The 18,799-nt window shown below is 35.9% G+C and overlaps 1 protein-coding gene across 1 annotated transcript; it reads right to left on the reverse strand.

The window, feature by feature from the left end:
* Window positions 1-1,420: 1,420 nt before the first annotated feature.
* On the reverse strand, window positions 1,421-17,511 carry LOC116177395 (protein Skeletor, isoforms B/C; the record flags this gene model as incomplete). Its single annotated transcript, XM_031496364.1, is given in 7 exon segments — window positions 1,421-2,330; window positions 2,380-2,864; window positions 2,913-3,354; window positions 3,401-3,577; window positions 3,808-4,227; window positions 12,519-12,630; window positions 17,283-17,511. Coding segments are annotated over 7 exon segments (2,045 nt in total), but the record flags the coding sequence as incomplete, so codon positions are not given.
* Between the last annotated feature and the right edge of the window lie 1,288 nt (window positions 17,512-18,799).

Raw genomic sequence — 18,799 nt, forward strand, 5'->3', positions numbered from 1 at the left:
CGTCGAAATATACACAATATATATAAATAAAATAATAATAAATGCAGACACTAAAACATAAAAAATAAATTATGTAAAAAACAGCAAGCAAATTTTTAAAAACAAACAAATAGGTAAAAAAAAAACAAAAAAAACGGAAGCTAAAACCAGAACACGTCCGCCCTGATGGCTTTAAGATAATCAGCCAAAGAAACAAAAATGCCTGATAGGTACATCGCAGAAGTTACGCTATTCCAAACTACAAGACTGTAGTGGATATGGACAAATCTTCTTATAAATGGAATTAGTATAGGTACAGTCTGTTTGATTGTAATTTTCACACCGGGTATCTTGGTTACTGTTAGAGATATGACAAAATGCTATAGAAGAAAAGTACATTTTCTATTACTTGTTTTAGTCAAAAAACAATTGAAAATTAAATGTAGGTAGGCGATGAAAACAATTGCTATAGCTTTATTGTAAAATTCACTGAGTAAATTTATACGTAGGTACCTATTGTTATTTTCAAATGAGTGATTCAATACAAGCAGTGGCTGATTTAAGAATAACGCAGTATAAAACATTTTCTATATTAAAAAAAGCATATAAAATGATTCTGTATAAAATAATAAATTATGATATAAATAAAAAAAAAGTACAAGGTTTAAGAGCTCTTGATATTGACAAAACCGTGGTGTTTTGTAACGGGCTTAGCAAGAATCGGCATTTCTTAAATTCAATTGTTTGTAGCGATGAATTTAATTCTAATAAATAACCGAATTTCCAATAGAAAAATGATCATCGTATGGGATACAAAAAATCCACGTAAATTTCGAGAATGCAGGTTTCAACGCAGATTTTGCATTAACGCGTGGCTATAGTAGGTAGGTGCCGATTTTTTGTGACAGAATTCGAAATGTGGTGTGGATGATATACCCATAGAAATAAGACTCAATATGGGATTTCAACAGGATGGGGCACCATGTCCACCGCAGTTCAGACGGATTTAGGGGCATTTTACATGAAGCACAATGTACCTATAGGAAGCATTGGTCAACAAGATCGACTGGTGAGAATGCTCCATTGTATTATCAAGTAAAGTTCTGGTTGAAACAATTTCGTTGAAATCCGTACAAGATGATCCAAACTCTGGTAGGGCTCTTTATGTAAGAAATGAAAAGATGACCCAAAAGAAGCATCGCAGTGATTAGCGCCACTTTAACTCGGTAGTAATCACCGGAGCATGATTTCTATTGGGATGGAAGGGAATTAAGAAGCTCGTTTGTATATTTTATTTATCTAGATGAATTTTATTGAAACAAAATTAAACCACAATTACATTTAAAAAGAGCTACCTATAACTTTCGTTTATTATTCTTAGGTAATTGAATAGTAGTTTTCTTTTAATTACAAATTTCTATCATTTCGATTTTCTTTTAATATTCAAAAAAATTATTTATGGCATAAATTTAATTTATCATACAAAAAGGCACTCCAATAAAATTAAGAGAATATTCTTAATTGTGTTACATTAATATAAATACGTGAACTAATTTGTTGTAATAAACACAGCACTACCTTATTTATCAATACAAAACATTAAAAAGTTGCATATAAAACATCCAAATATGAATGTATATATAGAAATATGTTCATATATCTAATACCTATGCAGAATTAATAGAATCTTTTAAACTCAACAGTGGTCAATATTGTATAAGAAAATGTACTTAAGCTGAAAACAACTAAATTACATTTATAGATATGTGTAGAATATGTATAACATCCGATAAATGACCATCATACAAAGACAATGTATATTAAAATTAATTTTAAGGTAGGTAAGTAATCAATTTCTTATTGTCAGCATGAACAGCCTCAGATTAGCTTAGTTAAATACCTATAATTACAAAGATTTTTTTATTGTCAAATTTGTGCACATCTTCACATAATATTATTATTGTCAAATTTACATTATAGTTAGGTGTATTGACCTCGATTACTTTAAAGTATTTCGATAAAACATTTACAAAATTACAATAACATGGTACGCTTCGTTGTGCGCACTTTACCAACATCAAAATTGTTTGTAATTAGACACTTCGGGAAGTATAATTTATTGTCACGTAATAGTCTGTAGTCCCGTAGTTATTAAGAAGTGCGTTACATTGTTAAAAAATATGACTTGGACTATTTGTACTAATGGTAACCGCCGCCAAAATGCAACTTATTGTTCCGACCACACTGAAGATTGATGTTTGTGCGCCGCTTGTATCGTCACCATTCTGCTGAGAATTGTATCCCGGGTTGACAACTTGAATTTTCCAACCAAGATTTGTATGTGTGTAGCACTGTAGATGCTCAAAATAAATCGCCCTGTACCTTTCTTTGGTTACTTACCTGATAGTATAGAAGATCTGGAGCGTCTAACGGCACAGTCCAATTTAAAATAGCAGGGGAACCTGGTTCACATTCAAGTCGAAGTGTCTCCACGAACTCTTGGAAGGTTTCTTTTTCTGACGATTTGTCAATACTTTTGTGGGTCCATTCGCAGTATCTACCCGCGGCCGTGGGATAAGGATATCCGTCGCGGTTGTACGCGACACCAGCGTACACCTTCTGCCTTTTCTGTTCTTTTTCGCTTTTCTGACCAAACCCGCCCTCGACAGAGTCCGTAATATAGAATGGGTGGTACCTCGCTGGATTTGTACTGTCATCTCCTCCTTCAACCATAAATGTATACGTTTGGCCTCTTTCGACCGTTATTTCGGGTATGAGGAGATCGTTAATGTACCACGCTATACCCCAAGAGGGATGACCAGTAATTGGGGTGTATCCTCTTTTACCACCGGTTGGACCGATTTTGGCGCTAAATACTGTTTCTCCTGAAACCAAGGAGGTTAATCACAAACAATAACGACGCATTTAATTACCCGTTATCCGACTAGGAGGCCATGGTTGCGGACCGTCCAGCAACGTTAAGTCGTACAAGCTACCAGAACAGTCATGATCGTCAAAGCTACTGAAATCGATGCGGAAATCTTCGGTGGTTTTATCAGTGATGGAATGCGCATTGGCTTCCCTTCGCGAATTTAGCGGTCCAAAAGCGGCAATAACGCTCACCTCCCCTTGGGATGGTATTGATCTGTCGTTAACAGCTTCGTTGGTTTGCAAAGGACGCGTATACACTATTTTGGTAACGCCGTTTTTTCGTTCACCCGAAATGACCGTGACATCGTTTCGTCCACCAATCCTTTCATCAGGACACACACCGGATTTTCCATCGCATTGTGCAGGATGAGACATGTAATAATCGACCGCTTGGAAGGTACGAGAAACCGTGTCGTAAAACGCCACAGTAACATCACCCCCAGCCTAAAACTCGAAGCTATACAACTATGGAAGGGCTCTAATCGCATACCATTTGAGGGCGATTTTGGGCACCGGATAAGCCGAAGGCCACGTACTGGTCTTCTCTCATTTTCGCCGACAGTGTGATTTGCACTTGGTCTCCTTTCATTAGCCACTGCACCTGAAGTCGTTTGTCTAAAAACTCGCGACAGTTCGTCGGTGGCGAAGATCTAGGTGTTGAACTTGTCTTAGGGGGAAAAGAAAAACAACAAATAATAAAGTTAGTTTGTGTTTATTAGAAACACTGGTACATTCCTACATCTCATAATTTGCTTTTAAGGAAGTACTTGTCATTTTTAAAAGCTAGTAGCACGAGTAGTACTTACTGGGTTATACCACCAAGGGGGCTTGCGTAAAAGATAAATGAAGTTTTTTCAGACGTAAGCGATCAGAAGTAATTTCGTTAAGTATACTTACCGAAATTTTAGTCTGTCCTAATGCCGGCGGTACGTCTAAATCTTTGGGTATCAATACGTGGCCAAAGTTATGCCTATACTGAACACACCACACAGCCAACCAATCGATATCGTAAACAGTCAGAGATCCCGGTAATTGTATTTCGATATCTTCACCTTGATATCCACGTAGAGGATCTAGGGAGCCCATTTCGTTGGGCACTTTAATTCCAAAAGGGGTAGGTTCGGTACCGTTGCCGACCCAAAAGTACGCATCCGGTCCAGCACCATCGTAGTGTAAATTCGGTATATAAAACGTTTTCGCATCTAGTATACTAATATTGTCCGATCTCAGTCCATGGGCCAATCTTTTAAATTCGGGTAGCACTCGTGGCTTGGGAACTTCCAAGTTTGGAGGTATGAAGACTTCCCCAAAATCTACCTGTAGGTAAAGGTAAGAAGGTAAGATGTTGTAGTACATTAAACTTTAAGATAAGGATTTGAAAGAAATATTCGCTTTTGCAGTTTTCATTTGTAGTAAATAATACGAGAGCGAGTCGTTCGAACACGATTAAAGACGGTTATATATCTCAACGATGTCGTAAAAGCGTTCCGAATCCATTTTCACGTCGAATTTTACGAAGTAAACATGATTAATTTACTTTGGGAAACATAGCTGTGGTCATTTTCGATTACTAAGTATACGTAACGAAATTTCTGAAGTTCAAGTCCGACGAGTCCAAATGAAATTATACCGCGACTCCTGGAAGCGCAGGTCGTCAATATGACACTGTGTGATTCTAAAACTAGGCACCACCTCTGGACAAACCTACGGTGGTCGAAAGCAAACCGAAGTTCAATTGATATAAGGGTTGAATGCATTCCACAGATAAATGAATTTTAAAATTATCACAAAGGCCGAAAGGACGAAATGCGAGCGCAATCCAAGGGATTTTTGCTTTGTCCAAATTCTACCGCAAATGACATCAACGTACTCTTTAGCGCTAATCAAACTGGACAGTTATACCTACTGGAACTATTTACAGACATATTTTCGACATACAACTTTGTGCAGCATTTATCTTTCTGGAAAAATCTGGTAATCCACATTGTCTGTATATCCGATATCTTCATGAAAATAAAATAAAGATTTCGGTCGGTCTTCAATTTATTAGATAACAAGTGTTTCTAGTTCCACTCTGTACTTTTAAAAAAGTAATATTCAAAAGTAGTAATAAAATTAACTTTAAACTAATCAGGCTCTTAAGAGGCCAGAGGAAAATGTCTATCAGATAGATGTAACTCACAATGAAAAACCGGCCCTTACAGTCATTTTCCAGCACCTCCGTGATGATTGCAACCGTTTCTCCGAACATAGAAACATGTAGATTACCTTTAGAAACTAATATTTAAACTAATTATACGTTTTTTAAACAAATAAACGCAGGGAAACCTATAGAAAATGTTCGGCCAAGCAAATAAAAATTCCGTGCTACATTAGTATGTTGCTCCAAAGTCTGGTGCCATTATCAATGCACCTATATTGATAATATTGTTGGAATTGTAAAAGTACGACATAAATTAAGTGAAAACTTTTCGCCTATCGTTGCTGTACGAAAATTAAACAGCAACACTTTTTTGGCTCGAAGAAGATGTTTCCTCTTTAAACTGCTATAATTCCTTGCTGCTTCAGTCAATAAACTTTAATGTACCCGAGAAACATCTCGAACAGACATACTCACCTTTTCTGTATTAAACGCTCCAAAACTAATTACCTCAAAAACCTACCCATTGAGAGATTTATGTGCTTAGCTAATACTGATCCCTGTATTAATCTATTCTGTTTCTCTAAATTCAATCAAACGAAACTTAAAATTTTATCTCACATTATATGGATTTATATTAGAACAGTTACCCATCGCACTTTTGGAATAGTATAGTTTGTTCATTAAGAATATATTACAGATAAATGGTAATGTATTACTATTAGAATATTGTAGCGAATATTCCAGAAATCCCTATAAACATCGAGGTGTCGTGAAAGATTAGTAATCGGCGATAAACAACAAAGGCGGACGTGATGCATTCTTTCTGGGAAATATGACGTGTTTTGTTCTAGAATTGGAGAAAACTCGCGAACACTCGACTTCGCTGTAAATAAATAATCTACGAAATTAAATATTCAATATTCATTTAATATATATTGTATACATTTTTTTATGCGTAATGCACACTTTAATTTTGTTATTATTATAGGTAATTAATTATTGTTACATTTAGGCTGTTCTTTTTTGGGGGTTCCTTGTAAATAAATTTATTATTCCAGGCTACACGGAAATGCACCTCCAAAGTGTTTATAAATTGAATACGACAAAATGTTTACATAAACTGAATACGCGGCAAAACACTTTTTGAGTTTCCCAGAAAAAAATAGTACTATACATATCCAATTAACTAATGCGAAAATGGTAACTTGCATCCCCTTGCTCCCGTCACACAAAAATCCACCCATAACATGTTTATAAATCTAATACGGCAACATGCGAGGAATTATCACTTTCGAAACTTTACAGAGAGCTGCATCAAATGCAAAAAAATACTATTTATATTCAATGACCAGTTCTAATTCGTTAATTAGGTTTCGCGTTTAGCCGTATTCGATTTATACACTATGAAGTGGATTTCTATGTGACGAAAAGGGTTGCAAAGAAATCCTTTTCTACTTTGTTACTTTGCTTTAAATAGTATATTAAGTATGGAGAACGGTAAGGGATTTTTACCGTTCGAAGACAATTGTTTGGAGGAGGAGCGGAGCGACGACTCCAATTATTGTCTGAGAACGGTAACCCTTAACGTTCGACGTGCTTATAACATTTTTTGCGCGATCGAAATTAAAATTATCCAACCAATATAACTATGCACTAAGAAATTAACGAGCAGAATAAATTGAAATGATCGAAGTGATATGGTGTACATCACTAGGCAACCAGTTTAAATGTCAAAATTGAAATTAATAATTTCATAAAAATGTGCATGTCTTTGATGTAGTTTACTAGCTTTGCACTTCCTTTATGACTTTATGAGCATCTTGCTATAGGAAACAACAGCACAAATTGTACGTTTAATGTACCTAACAATAATTAAAGATTAAATGTAGGTAATGTAAGACTGTTGATTTTTAAAAAGGCGTCGGTAAGTATTTTTGCTGTTCTGTTTTTAGATCGGTAAGTAATTTTGGCGTCGTCGTAATCATAGCAACTGGTAAATTCTACGTACTGTCATGGAAACACCCATGGTAAATAGTCACAAATGACCGATCGCGCAAAAAAGTACTTTTTTTTCTGAAATTCAGAAAGTGATAAGCGACTACTCGCATTTTGCGGTAGTCGATATATATACATTTTGGGGGCGGATTTCCAGGTGGACCGATAATGGTAAAGAAATTTAATTTACTGTGGTCAAATTGGGTGGCTGGTAAAGAGCAGTTTTTCTTGAATTTCGATTATAAGATGACTTTCTAGGTTTCCCTACGTTCATTTACTTAAAGATCGCTTAGGTAATTAGGATTCTGAAAGCGAACGCATTCTATATTTTTTTAGTATTTATATGGTATTCGAAGAAACAGTGCTATCTTTGGTTACTGTCTTCACGGAGGTCCTAGTTCTCGACCGTTGCGTATGGAATTCGAATGTTCACCAAAACTTTTACGTATCTAGAGGGGTAGCTAAAGAAAGCTTTGCTAGCGCCACTGCAGTACGCGAACAAGGCTCTCATAAAGTGTCCGATTTCCATTCTATTCCTTTTAAGGTTGTGGGAATTTAAATACCTACCTACATACAAAGATACTTTTTTTTTTTTTTTTTTATTTATAATTAAAGAGCTTCGACTGCAAAATAGGCCATTAGCTCTTGTACGGTTAGATTTTTTCAAATAAAGATATGTTTTTGAGGAATGACATTGTATTTGAGCGTCCCTCACCAAGGGCGTCCTTTAAGTTATCTTGTATGCTATACAATTTCCTTTGATTAGTGTATTCTGTACATTCTAATATTATATGTTTGACAGTGATAATTTTTTTACAACGTTCGCAATAAGGAGGGTCGTCCTTAGTGATAAGATGCAAATGAGTTAATCTCGTATGGCCTATTCGCAGTCGGGTCCAGACTACAGATTCTCTTCGGTTTTGGAGGTAGGTTGTCTTCGATTGCCGCGAGACTTCTGGCTTAATTTCTTTTAGTTTGTTGGCAGTTGCGGACCATTCTTCTTGCCAAGCGGCTTGGAGGACGTGTTTGTAGTGGCTCTTTAAATCACTAAGGGTAGTGTCGTTGATTTCCGCTGCTTCCGGAGAGGCGGATGCTGTTATTGCTGCCCGATCTGCCTTTTCATTCCCTTTGATTCCTACATGGGATGGAATCCAGCAAAACCTTACATTTTTCTTAATCGAAACTGTGTGTGCATACTGAGCCAGTATTTTGTCGCTTATTTCGTTGTTGGGGTCGTATTTTTGAATAGATTGTAAGGCACTTAAAGAGTCACACACAATTAAACAGTTTATAATATTATCTCTTTTAGCTACATAGATAAGAGACTGTAAGATAGCGAAAAGTTCTCCACTATATGCACTACTGATATGCGGTAATTTAAATTGCAGTTTTTCGAATTTGTCTATTACCGCGCAGCCTACACCGTCGCTAGTTTTCGAACCGTCCGTGTAAATTATGTGGTAGGTTCGGAACTATGTTGATATTAGTTCTTTGAAAGTTTTGTAGGAAGGTATTGCTGTAGTCGTGTTTAGGATAAGGAAGCATATCATAATTAACGTTTGGGATTCTCATTGCCCAAGGAGGGATTATTGAAGTATTTTGGTTACATTTTGTTTTCTTGATTTTTTCCTTTAGTTTTTCCAATATTTTGATGCATCTAAAATTTATGTTGTTATTACATGACTTATTTGAGTTTTTGTTATGTTGGATGAGGAAATGACAGTGGTTGGGATTGTTTGGATTTGAGATACTTGTATATGCGTAGTTTAAAGTTAAGTATTGTCTTCTAAAACGTAGCGGTAATTCCGATTATTCGCATAGTACGCTTTCCTTAGGGCTTGTTCTAAAGAAACCATTAGCGATTCGTAAGGCTGTATGTTGGATGGCGTCGATCGGTTTTAATAAATATGCTTTTGCCGCGCCATACACGATGCAACCATAGTCGATTTTGGAGAGGATCGTAGACTTGTAGAGAGAAGTTAAAGTCGAGCTGTCTGCTCCCCAGTTGTGATTAGATAGAACTTTCATGATGTTAAGTCCCTGTTTGCATTCGTTTTTTAAGTTATTGAGATGTTTCGTCCATTTCAATTTTTTATCAAATGTTATTCCTAGATATTTACAGCATTCGGAGTATTTTATTGGATGGGAGTTTAGGTACAGAGGAGGAGGAGGCAAATTTTTCTTTTTTGTCGAAAATAGCATTGCTTTTGTTTTCATGGTGGAGAATTTAAATCCAGTCGCTTTTGTCCACTCTTCGAACTTGCCGATCGTTTCTTGAAGAAATTTTCCGGAAGCGTCACGGTTTTTCCCTCGACAGTATATTATTATATCATCTGCGTATAAGGAGATTTTGACTGGGTCTTGTACCTTGCTTGCGATGTCATTTATCCCTACTAGAAACAGTGTCACGCTTATTATCGATCCTTGCAGGACACCATTTTCTTGTTTAAATTTTTTGGATAGCGTGTTGTTTACCCTGACTTGAAAATATCTATCTTCTAAAAAGGTGCGTATGTATTCCAGTATATTGCCGTCTATTCCGTATGTCTGTAACAATTCGACTATTCTCGTTCTGTACACCATCTCATACGCCTTTTCAATGTCAAAGGTCACTGCAATTGTCTCTTGATTGTTTAAACCCGTTTCTTATTTCTGTTTCTAATCCCACAATGGCGTCAAGGACTGAACGTTTTTTGCGGAAACCACTTTGGTATTTGGTCAATATATTTTTGTGTTCCAATGCCCATACAAGTCGTTTATTTACTATTTTTTCCATTATTTTACCCATGCAGCTGGTTAACGAGATTGGCCTATAGTTTCTAGGATCTGTGTTGTTTTTTCCTGGTTTAGCGAGGGGTATTACGACAGCTTCTCTCCAAGAAAAAGGGAATGTGTATTTGGTCCAAATATAATTATAGATTTTCAGTAGAAATTGTCTCCCGTACTCGTCTGCAGGCTTTGTTCTCAGTCTTTCCACAATGTTGCGCATGGTTGATTTTTATTCAACCACTTGTCTTTAGTAGCGTACTTAGTTAGGAGAGGGCAAATGGTGTGTGTTTTTGAATTGAGTGGACTTAAAGTTTAGAATTGCATATTCTATGGTACTGGATATTCCTAAATTGAATATCGTGCATTTCGGTTCATAAATCACCGAGATGATAAGGTACTGGGAATGTTGAATTGATTAGGGGTATTATATCGCTAAAGCTATGCCAAGTTTGAATTTCATGCAATTCGGCTCATAAGTAAGTAACGGAGATGTCAAAAGGGTTTTCTTTATTTTTTGCCAATTCATGAACTCCGATCCATAAATTTGATAAAGCTACCAAATTTCCTCGTAATCGGTCCAATCCGTTCTCTTTTAAATCCCAAACGGACAGAAACACCATCCATTGACGAACAGAGAAAATGAGATTTTCACTAAAAATTTTTGCAGGTGGATTTTTTATCAAATTTGTAGATAGTTTGTGTATGGGCAATTTAAGTCAAACAATAAAGAAGGCCCTTTTGACATCTCATTTAGTTGTGAACAAAAATTGCATGAAATTCAAAATGAGCATAGCTTTAGACATATAATAAGCAACGCCAAGGTATAGCCATACCCAGGCAGTGGTACAAAATTTTATTATTTACGGTATAAACGAGTATAATTTTGGAAATTTATGGATGTGGGATTGTGCCGTTAAATTGCAACCCCAATGGAGAATTAGCCTACCGTATAGTACAAATCTCCGTACCAGAGGTATAAATAAGTGCCAAACATACAAATCAACGTATAGTAACGTATATTGTAAGTATATCAAAGTACCACAATGTTAGAACATTTCTGAAATTATACGAAAATTCACTAAATATATACGGAATAAGCCCCTTCTTATAAGTAGCACAATATTATTCACTATCAATAAGAGCTTATACAACTCATGACAGAAACAAATCGTAAATAACTTTTCTCTTTAAACGAATATATTGATCGGCAATTTGATCTCAAACTTTCACTACCGGACTTATTATTCAGTCCTTTTCATTTACTTCTCGCTTTGAATTTTACAGCCGTTTTCATTTTCACCTTATTTACAAGAAAAATACATTATTTGTAATTAGACCTCCCTTTTTTTCTTTACCGATAAAATATTCTGTACATATAAAATGGAAGTTGGAAAGTTTCACAAAGGGGAGAGAAAACTGCACAAAGCTTTCGGAGCAGATTTTGCCGTCTTCAATTGTCAATAATATTATTAAGTCCTTTTGATATTACTGGACGAAATAATGATCCCTATTACGTTAATGGCGTTTAAACATTGTTTTTAAAAGATCGGTTGTTTCATTCGATTCCAGCATAGATTTTTAATTACCTTTTTTTAATTGGCCTGGATTTCATTTGCTTTGTTGTTTCTTATACTATGCTATTGTTGACGTATATAAACCATAAAAGTGTTGGTAAAAACGTTTGACCACACTCGTTTAAATTTCTCTATCTAATCACATATTGACTGAAATAATGACACAACTTTTCATCTCCGAAGAGGCATTCGAGAAATTCTCGATTATGACAAGAATAACATGAAAAGCGTGTTCATTTTTAAGACACTTTCACACCTGATGTAACAAAATGTTTAAGCTGAGAAAATTAAGAGGGAAAAAGGGAAGAACTCATTTGGTAAAGTGGACTGTCAACTGCATTGTGAAATACACTTTTCCAATTAATAAACTAAAAACGTTTTCCTTTTTTAGTATGCACTAATTAAAATCGCGCTCCATTAATTGAGAGTTAAATATTAGGGCTATAAAAACAAAAGATATGAAATAATAAACGTAATATATTCAAAACAATGCAAAAGTAGAGGCGAGGACATAAACAAAGGCGAGGGTACAGATATTGGTGGAGCTCTAATAAGGTGTCAGCTCAGTAACGGCTGTTGGTGATGGTGAAAGTCTTCAAGGGGGTAACAAGTAGAAAGAAATAGGGATGAAAATGGAGGGGAATACTAAGTTGTTCCACTTTGTTACCTTTTCTGAAAAAGCGATGACGCAATGCGGCCCGGGCTCGACTACTCAATAATTGTAACTTAAAAAAAAGACTAGACGGGAACAGTTGCCTTTTTTCTGATCGATCAATATAAAGTGAAAAATTTTGGTTGCGAACACTTTTTTCTCCTTAAACAACTCTTGTTGCTGTATCGCCCTCTGATTCTCTCGTCCTGTTTCCTGATTAATCTCGCCCGCGCCATTGCCCCCGTTGTATGTCCGTCATGCTAAACTGATTCCATTTACAACAACTCGGTAAATCACATCAAGTCGAGTTGCTTTACAAAGTTATTTATTACCGTATTATATAAAAATGTTAATTTTCCCCTTTTATTACGAAGGACACCATTTTTACACGCCTTCTTAAATGTGATTTATAAAGTAATTAACGTTTAGTTTCCAAATCTTCTCCTAAGGTAAGATGGGAGAAAAAAGCACTTACTGTAAACCGCCGACACCAGACGGAAAGCCATCTAATGTCTCTTAATCTTTTTCCCATTGGCAGCCTGAGGATTATGTTCGTGTTATTGTGAGCCCCTAATACCGGAGGCTCTCTGAAACAAAAAAAATGGAGTTATTGTTGTTTTATCCCTAAAACGAGCTTATAGTATTATCGAATTATATACAGAATCAGTCTTTTAAGCGCAAAATAACGAAATTGGAACGCAATCGCTTATTGATTTATTTTTATTTATTTACCTAAAATTCGGAATTTCCATTCGTTTATGTACATAACATTTTTTTATATTTTTAATACAGGAATTCCGGGTCCACAGAGCGTTTCGTCTAACTAGATACTTAATTAGAAGATAAGGGAAACGAAAGAAAACCAATTTTTCACCACGCAATTAATTAGTTAGCACCTTAGTCGGATCATTCAAAATTTCGCAGCACAAGACAAACAAACATTAAAAAGTAGTGAAAAAAATCATTATCAGAATAAGGCAGTGCTCAATCAGCCATCAGCTTCTTTATCTTTAATTTAAATGTTGAGATTGTCATGCTATTGCCCATGAATGATATAGTATATAGGTATCTGTATACAGGGTGGTGCCTAGCGCAACGCAGCATAGGGATTTCAATGGTAATTTCTTTATAGTCAATTACTAGCTCCCCTAATTATTTTAGAGCAAAAGTCTAAATACGTTTTTTTAGAGAAAAAAATACTGCACGTTCTATTTTGATACCTAGAACCCCTGGTAGCGCGTTTTACAGACCTTTTAGGGGCACCCTGTAGACTAGAAACCAATCTTGGAACTATTTGAAATTATGGATTCTACAGGCCACATTCTATAAGAAAATTTTTTTTCCGGATCGATCTGAGACAATTTAGTTTCGGGGATCAAATAAAGGCAGTGTAGAACTTTCCTTTTTTACAAAAAATCGACTACACCAAAATTTCTCGGGAAAACACTTTTTCTTGTTAATTTGGGTGCGTAGAATCCAAATCAATTCATACTTTTTCGATCAGACTTCTTAATCAAAAGTTATAGACTAGAAACCAATTTCGAAAAAAAATTCGGGCTGTAACTTTTGAACTAGTAGGCCAATCTTGGAACTGTTTGAAATTATGGATTCTACAGGCCACATTCTATAAGAAAATTTTTTTCCGGGTCGATCTGAGACAATTTTTTTTCGGGGCTCAAAAAAAGGCAGTGTATAACCTTCCTTTTTTACCAAAAATCGACTACACCAAAATTTCTCGGGAAAACACTTTTTCTTATTAATTTGGGTGCGTAGAACCCAAATCAATTCGTACTTTTTCGATCAGACTTCTCAATCAAAAGTTATAGACTAGAAACCAATTTCGAAAAAAGATTCAAAGGGCTGTAACTTTTGAACTAGTAGCCCAATCTTGGAACTGTTTGAAATTATGGATTCTACAGGCCACATTCTATAAGAAAATTTTTTTTCCGGGTCGATCTGAGACAATTTTTTTCTCGGGGCTCAAAAAAAGGCAGTGTATAACCTTCCTTTTTTACCAAAAATCGACTACACCAAAATTTCTCGGGAAAACACTTTTTCTTGTTAATTTTGGTGCGTAGAATCCAAAACAATTCGTACTTTTTCGATTAGACTTCTCAATCAAAAGTTATAGACTAGAAACCAATTTCGAAACAAAATTCAAAGGGCTGTAACTTTTGAACTAGTAGCCCAATCTTGGAACTGTTTGAAATTATGGATTCTACAGGCCACATTCTATAAGAAAATTTTTTTCCGGGTCGATCTGAGACAATTTTTTTTTCGGGGCTCAAAAAAAGGCAGTGTATAACCTTCCTTTTTTACCAAAAATCGACTACACCAAAATTTCTCGGGAAAACACTTTTTCTTATTAATTTGGGTGCGTAGAATCCAAATCAATTCGTACTTTTTCGATCAGACTTCTTAATCAAAAGTTATACATATATATTACACATTATACCGGGTGATCGAAAAGTAGTGCGGACAGTTTGAATTTCCCGTAAAACTAAACATTTATAAAGTTGGTAACATACCAAATGTCATTATGTAATAGCAGCGGTGGATCAATTTAATCACTAATGCATAAATAAACTACCTTCTAAACATGTTTGCCAATTCCTTAAGTAAAAAAACATTAAAAACTTTAAGCACCCAATTTAAACTGTCTGCAGTTATTTTCGATCACCCGATATTACATGTAAAGGACTAAGACAGGATGCCGACTTAGCTCAACCTTATTTAATCTCTACTTAAAGAGACACGAACAAAAGTATTAAGATAGGGCTAAGGTAGAGGGATAGTAGTAGTAACAAGAAAGATAATATGGTCCTTGGTATACGCAGACGATGCAGTTATCACGGCAACAGAGGCAGAACAGATGAAGGAAATGATAGGAAGAATGGAATGGTATCGGGAAAGAAAAGGAATATATGTAACTAAATGTAGAAAAGTCAATTTGGGAAGGGGATGGAAGGAAAAGGAAGCTAGAATGGAAATGGAGGATAGTTAGGGTAGCAAATGCAAAGAAACAATGGGGCAAATTTGCGGATAAGAGAATTACGGAAAAAGGGAGTGGCTACCAAAATATTTGTGGGAAGGAAGAAGAAATATTAAAACAATAGCAAAATTCAGATGCGTAAATGAAGAGAGAATCAAATAGAAGACATGAAGACAATAAGAAGAAAAAATATGTACACTGGGCTGAGCGGAAGAAGAGGACGTAGAACACATGTTATGGAACTGTGCGGATGTGGAAATGACAGAGAGAAATAGGAGAGCGGTGTTGGATGAGGGGGGAGAAGGTAAGAAATAGATGACGTGGATTTTAAAGAAAAGAAGTTTTATTGTAAAAAGTTTTTCCATGCTGGCGCCAATAGATTGAATTCGTGGTCACTCGCCACCAAGGAAACCTCATTTTCCCCGCACAGGATCACCAATAACTCGGGAAGGAAGTGACTAACCCAAAAATCTTTTGTCGTTCTGTTTTCGGAGCTGTGCTACACCGTATAAGAAAGCAACCACAACGAAGTAGTAGCACAGACGGACAAATGCGGACAATAGCGTTCGTTTACCTTTTGGAAAATGCGCTGAAAATGTTAATAGCTTTTGACAATTTATTTTCTTAGTTAAAAGAGATCCAGAATAATTGTTATTTACAAAAGATTCTTTATAATAATAACAAATACGAGTAATTATGATAAGAGCTGGCTACGTCGAACACTCAAAATGAGATATGATTTTATTGCTAATTAAATAGACTTCCGTAGATGATTTTGTGAAATGAAGTCGAAAAGGTAATAATGTCAAAGTGTATATAGATCCTGGAAGTCTTTCCTTCTTATACTATTATATGTTGTAAATATGTATACCTTAGATCGGGGAAGGTATATATACAAGTTGGAAACCATAGCAACCAATTTAATCGGCTTAGCCCGTTTGCAATGATAGCTGTAAGCTGTTTAATGAGAGAGGAATATTTCATTTGAGTTAAGATAAAAGAGAAAAGAGTCGTTAGTATAACAGAGGTAGCTTATTGTGAAATGCATTTAAAGTGAAGAGCGAATAAGAAAGGGGGAAACGTAGAGAAAGGGTAAATTTTGAGTTTTATATTTTGTAGACCGCGGGATACACCTGATCGTTCAAGTAATCAAAGCGTCTATTATGTATGCCGGTTTTGGCATGAAAAAGGATATCAAAGGGATCTCTATACGATCGCACATAAAACATTAGCATGTCCCAATCAACTTAATGGTAATAGATGTATCCGCTAAATAATTTGATGATTTAAATATGGGGTGGTTTGGTCGAATATGCGAGGGTGGCAATACTAAAGAGAGGGTGGCATTACTAAAAGAAGGGTGGTGGTAACGCCAAGGGGTGTTACACTATATTTAATCAACGCAAAAGGGGAAGATGAATGACTCCGATAGTCTTCATTTACATTTAAATGGACACAATGGTTTACCGGTAATACTAAGCTCTGTTTGGAGACCGATTTCCTCAATTGAGATAATATTATCATGTTAATGATTATAGTTGTATACAATAATCGGTATAAACAAACTTAATGAATATAAATAGAGGTTTACACCATTACCCTTAATCGAATGCTAAACGCGACCGATTCATTAGGCCTTATACGCTCACACCTGAAAACCCGAACTTCAATAAAAACTCATTAATTTTCGCTTTCCCTAACCTTTTTTCTATATTTCATCAGTCACCCTTCGCGCTGTAGTCCTCTGATACTCTCTATCATCAAGTGATCAAGGGATTGTCACGATTTTCCTTCGCCCCTTACTTTATTGCATCAAATGGTTTTGACTGAATTGCCAGATTTCAGATTTAAATTTGATTTCGGAGGGCAGAATGCCTCCAAATATTGTACAGTTTGCTAATCGATACCTATCTCTTTCTCAGTTCATTAAAATTCAAAAATAACAAAACTGTAGGTTTACCGAGCAAAGCTCTATTTCCCAGCGTTAAATCTCCATCCTTATAAACGGCATTAAAAAGCGCGTAACGTCCCATACAATTTATTCACAACAGACTCCTAACTGATGACATGGCAACTTGCAAATATCGAATTTAAGGGACAGAGATGTTCGAATACTGCCCTAAAGGTAAAGCAGGATGAACATAGGCAAGTAGAACCCCCTAATTGTGATGAAGTCAGCTCAACATCTTTATTAACTGCTACGCTGTTATGGGGAAATGATATGTACAGATTTTGTTAGTGTATTACCTGCCAACGTAATCCTCCGGATACGGAATTATTTGCCCTTCCGGGCTGGGTCTGGGCGAGTTTCCAATCCAGAAGAAGGCGTCTGGGCCGGTTCCATCGTACGAAAATCCTTTAATAAAAATTGTGCTTTCGTCTACGGCGTAAACGTCTCCCTTAATACCGTGAGCGAATTCCTGTAATTTTCCTATAAAACGTCCGTAGTACGGCTCAGGATATTTTCCGCAAAAGGCTGCAACAAAGATACGGAATTAATTATAAGAGAATCGGAACATGAAAAGGCTCATACTGCACTCGATTTATAAAATTTCGGTAAACACCCGAACGGTTTTATTCCCTCTTATTTATTCCGTAAATACACAAAATCCATGCAAGCTTCTTTTGTACGATCTGCAATATCACTCTAAAATCCAGTACCGAGTGCTTTAGAGGGAATATATGAATATCTCCCGGATTTCCCCTATATAAAAACGTTAAAAGCCTCTGTGTCTGGTTCTATTTGACCGCCTGTCTACTGGGGTGTCCATTATATTACGAATCTGTAAGGATATACGCATTTGGGGCCACGATATTAAGGAATTAAACGTCTCGATTTTTCTTTTACTTAAACTTAGAAACTCAAACTACTTCGTGGGTCGGAACACTACCCAAACGATTATTTGCGCTCATTAATCGACGATCGCCTTGAACGTGCAAGATTGGACTTTTTCTAGTGCAGAAGAAAAATATAAGGTTTGCGAAGGTTTGGATAATACGAGTTTGCTCGAAATCGAAAATTAGGTTTAAATCACGAACAGTAAATACACTAGCTTTCTTTGCACAACTTCTGTACACTGTAAATTGCAGTAGATGGTCGATACTGTTATTGCGACTTCTTGCTTCGAACTACTTTTTTGAAAAATAAATTGCAACTTGTAAACTACTATTATACTTTGCTATGTGTACATACATATAAACTACCTATAGATCATTGTAGAAAAATGTACCTCCGCCAAATATACTTCACCACATGCGACAATCTGACAATAATATTGGATAATTCTTGAAAATTGAAAATACTCAAAATTATATAGATGTATATAAAGAAAGAAACTGTCCTGTCATATAAAATTTTCATTTTCGTTACGCGTTTTTCGTATATTAAAAGTTGATTTCATTTTAAAGGATAACATCGTCTTTATCTAACTGTCCGTTCAGATCTGCTTCTCTGCGACTGTAATTCCTCTTGAAGGTTATCGGATTTTTGTAACGGGACCTGGCTCTTGAAAATTTTTTGAGAACAAATATCTATAGGGGGTCGTTAAGTCACACAGACGGCTGTTGATGCGACCTGAAAACGTCTGTACCTAGGGAGTGCCCACCCATACGATACGATACGATACTGCTCCTTTCACACTATTTGCACTTATATTTATAGGTACCGCGTATGTTAGCTTTAGCCCAATAAGCGCTTTATCTTACAACCATGAAGTGTATAAATACTTAACTCCGCGCTGTCATAAGCATTTTGTCATTCAACA

Source organism: Photinus pyralis, unplaced genomic scaffold (assembly GCF_008802855.1).
Source record: "Photinus pyralis isolate 1611_PpyrPB1 unplaced genomic scaffold, Ppyr1.3 Ppyr1.4_LG7, whole genome shotgun sequence".
Lineage (NCBI taxonomy): Eukaryota > Metazoa > Arthropoda > Insecta > Coleoptera > Lampyridae > Photinus > Photinus pyralis.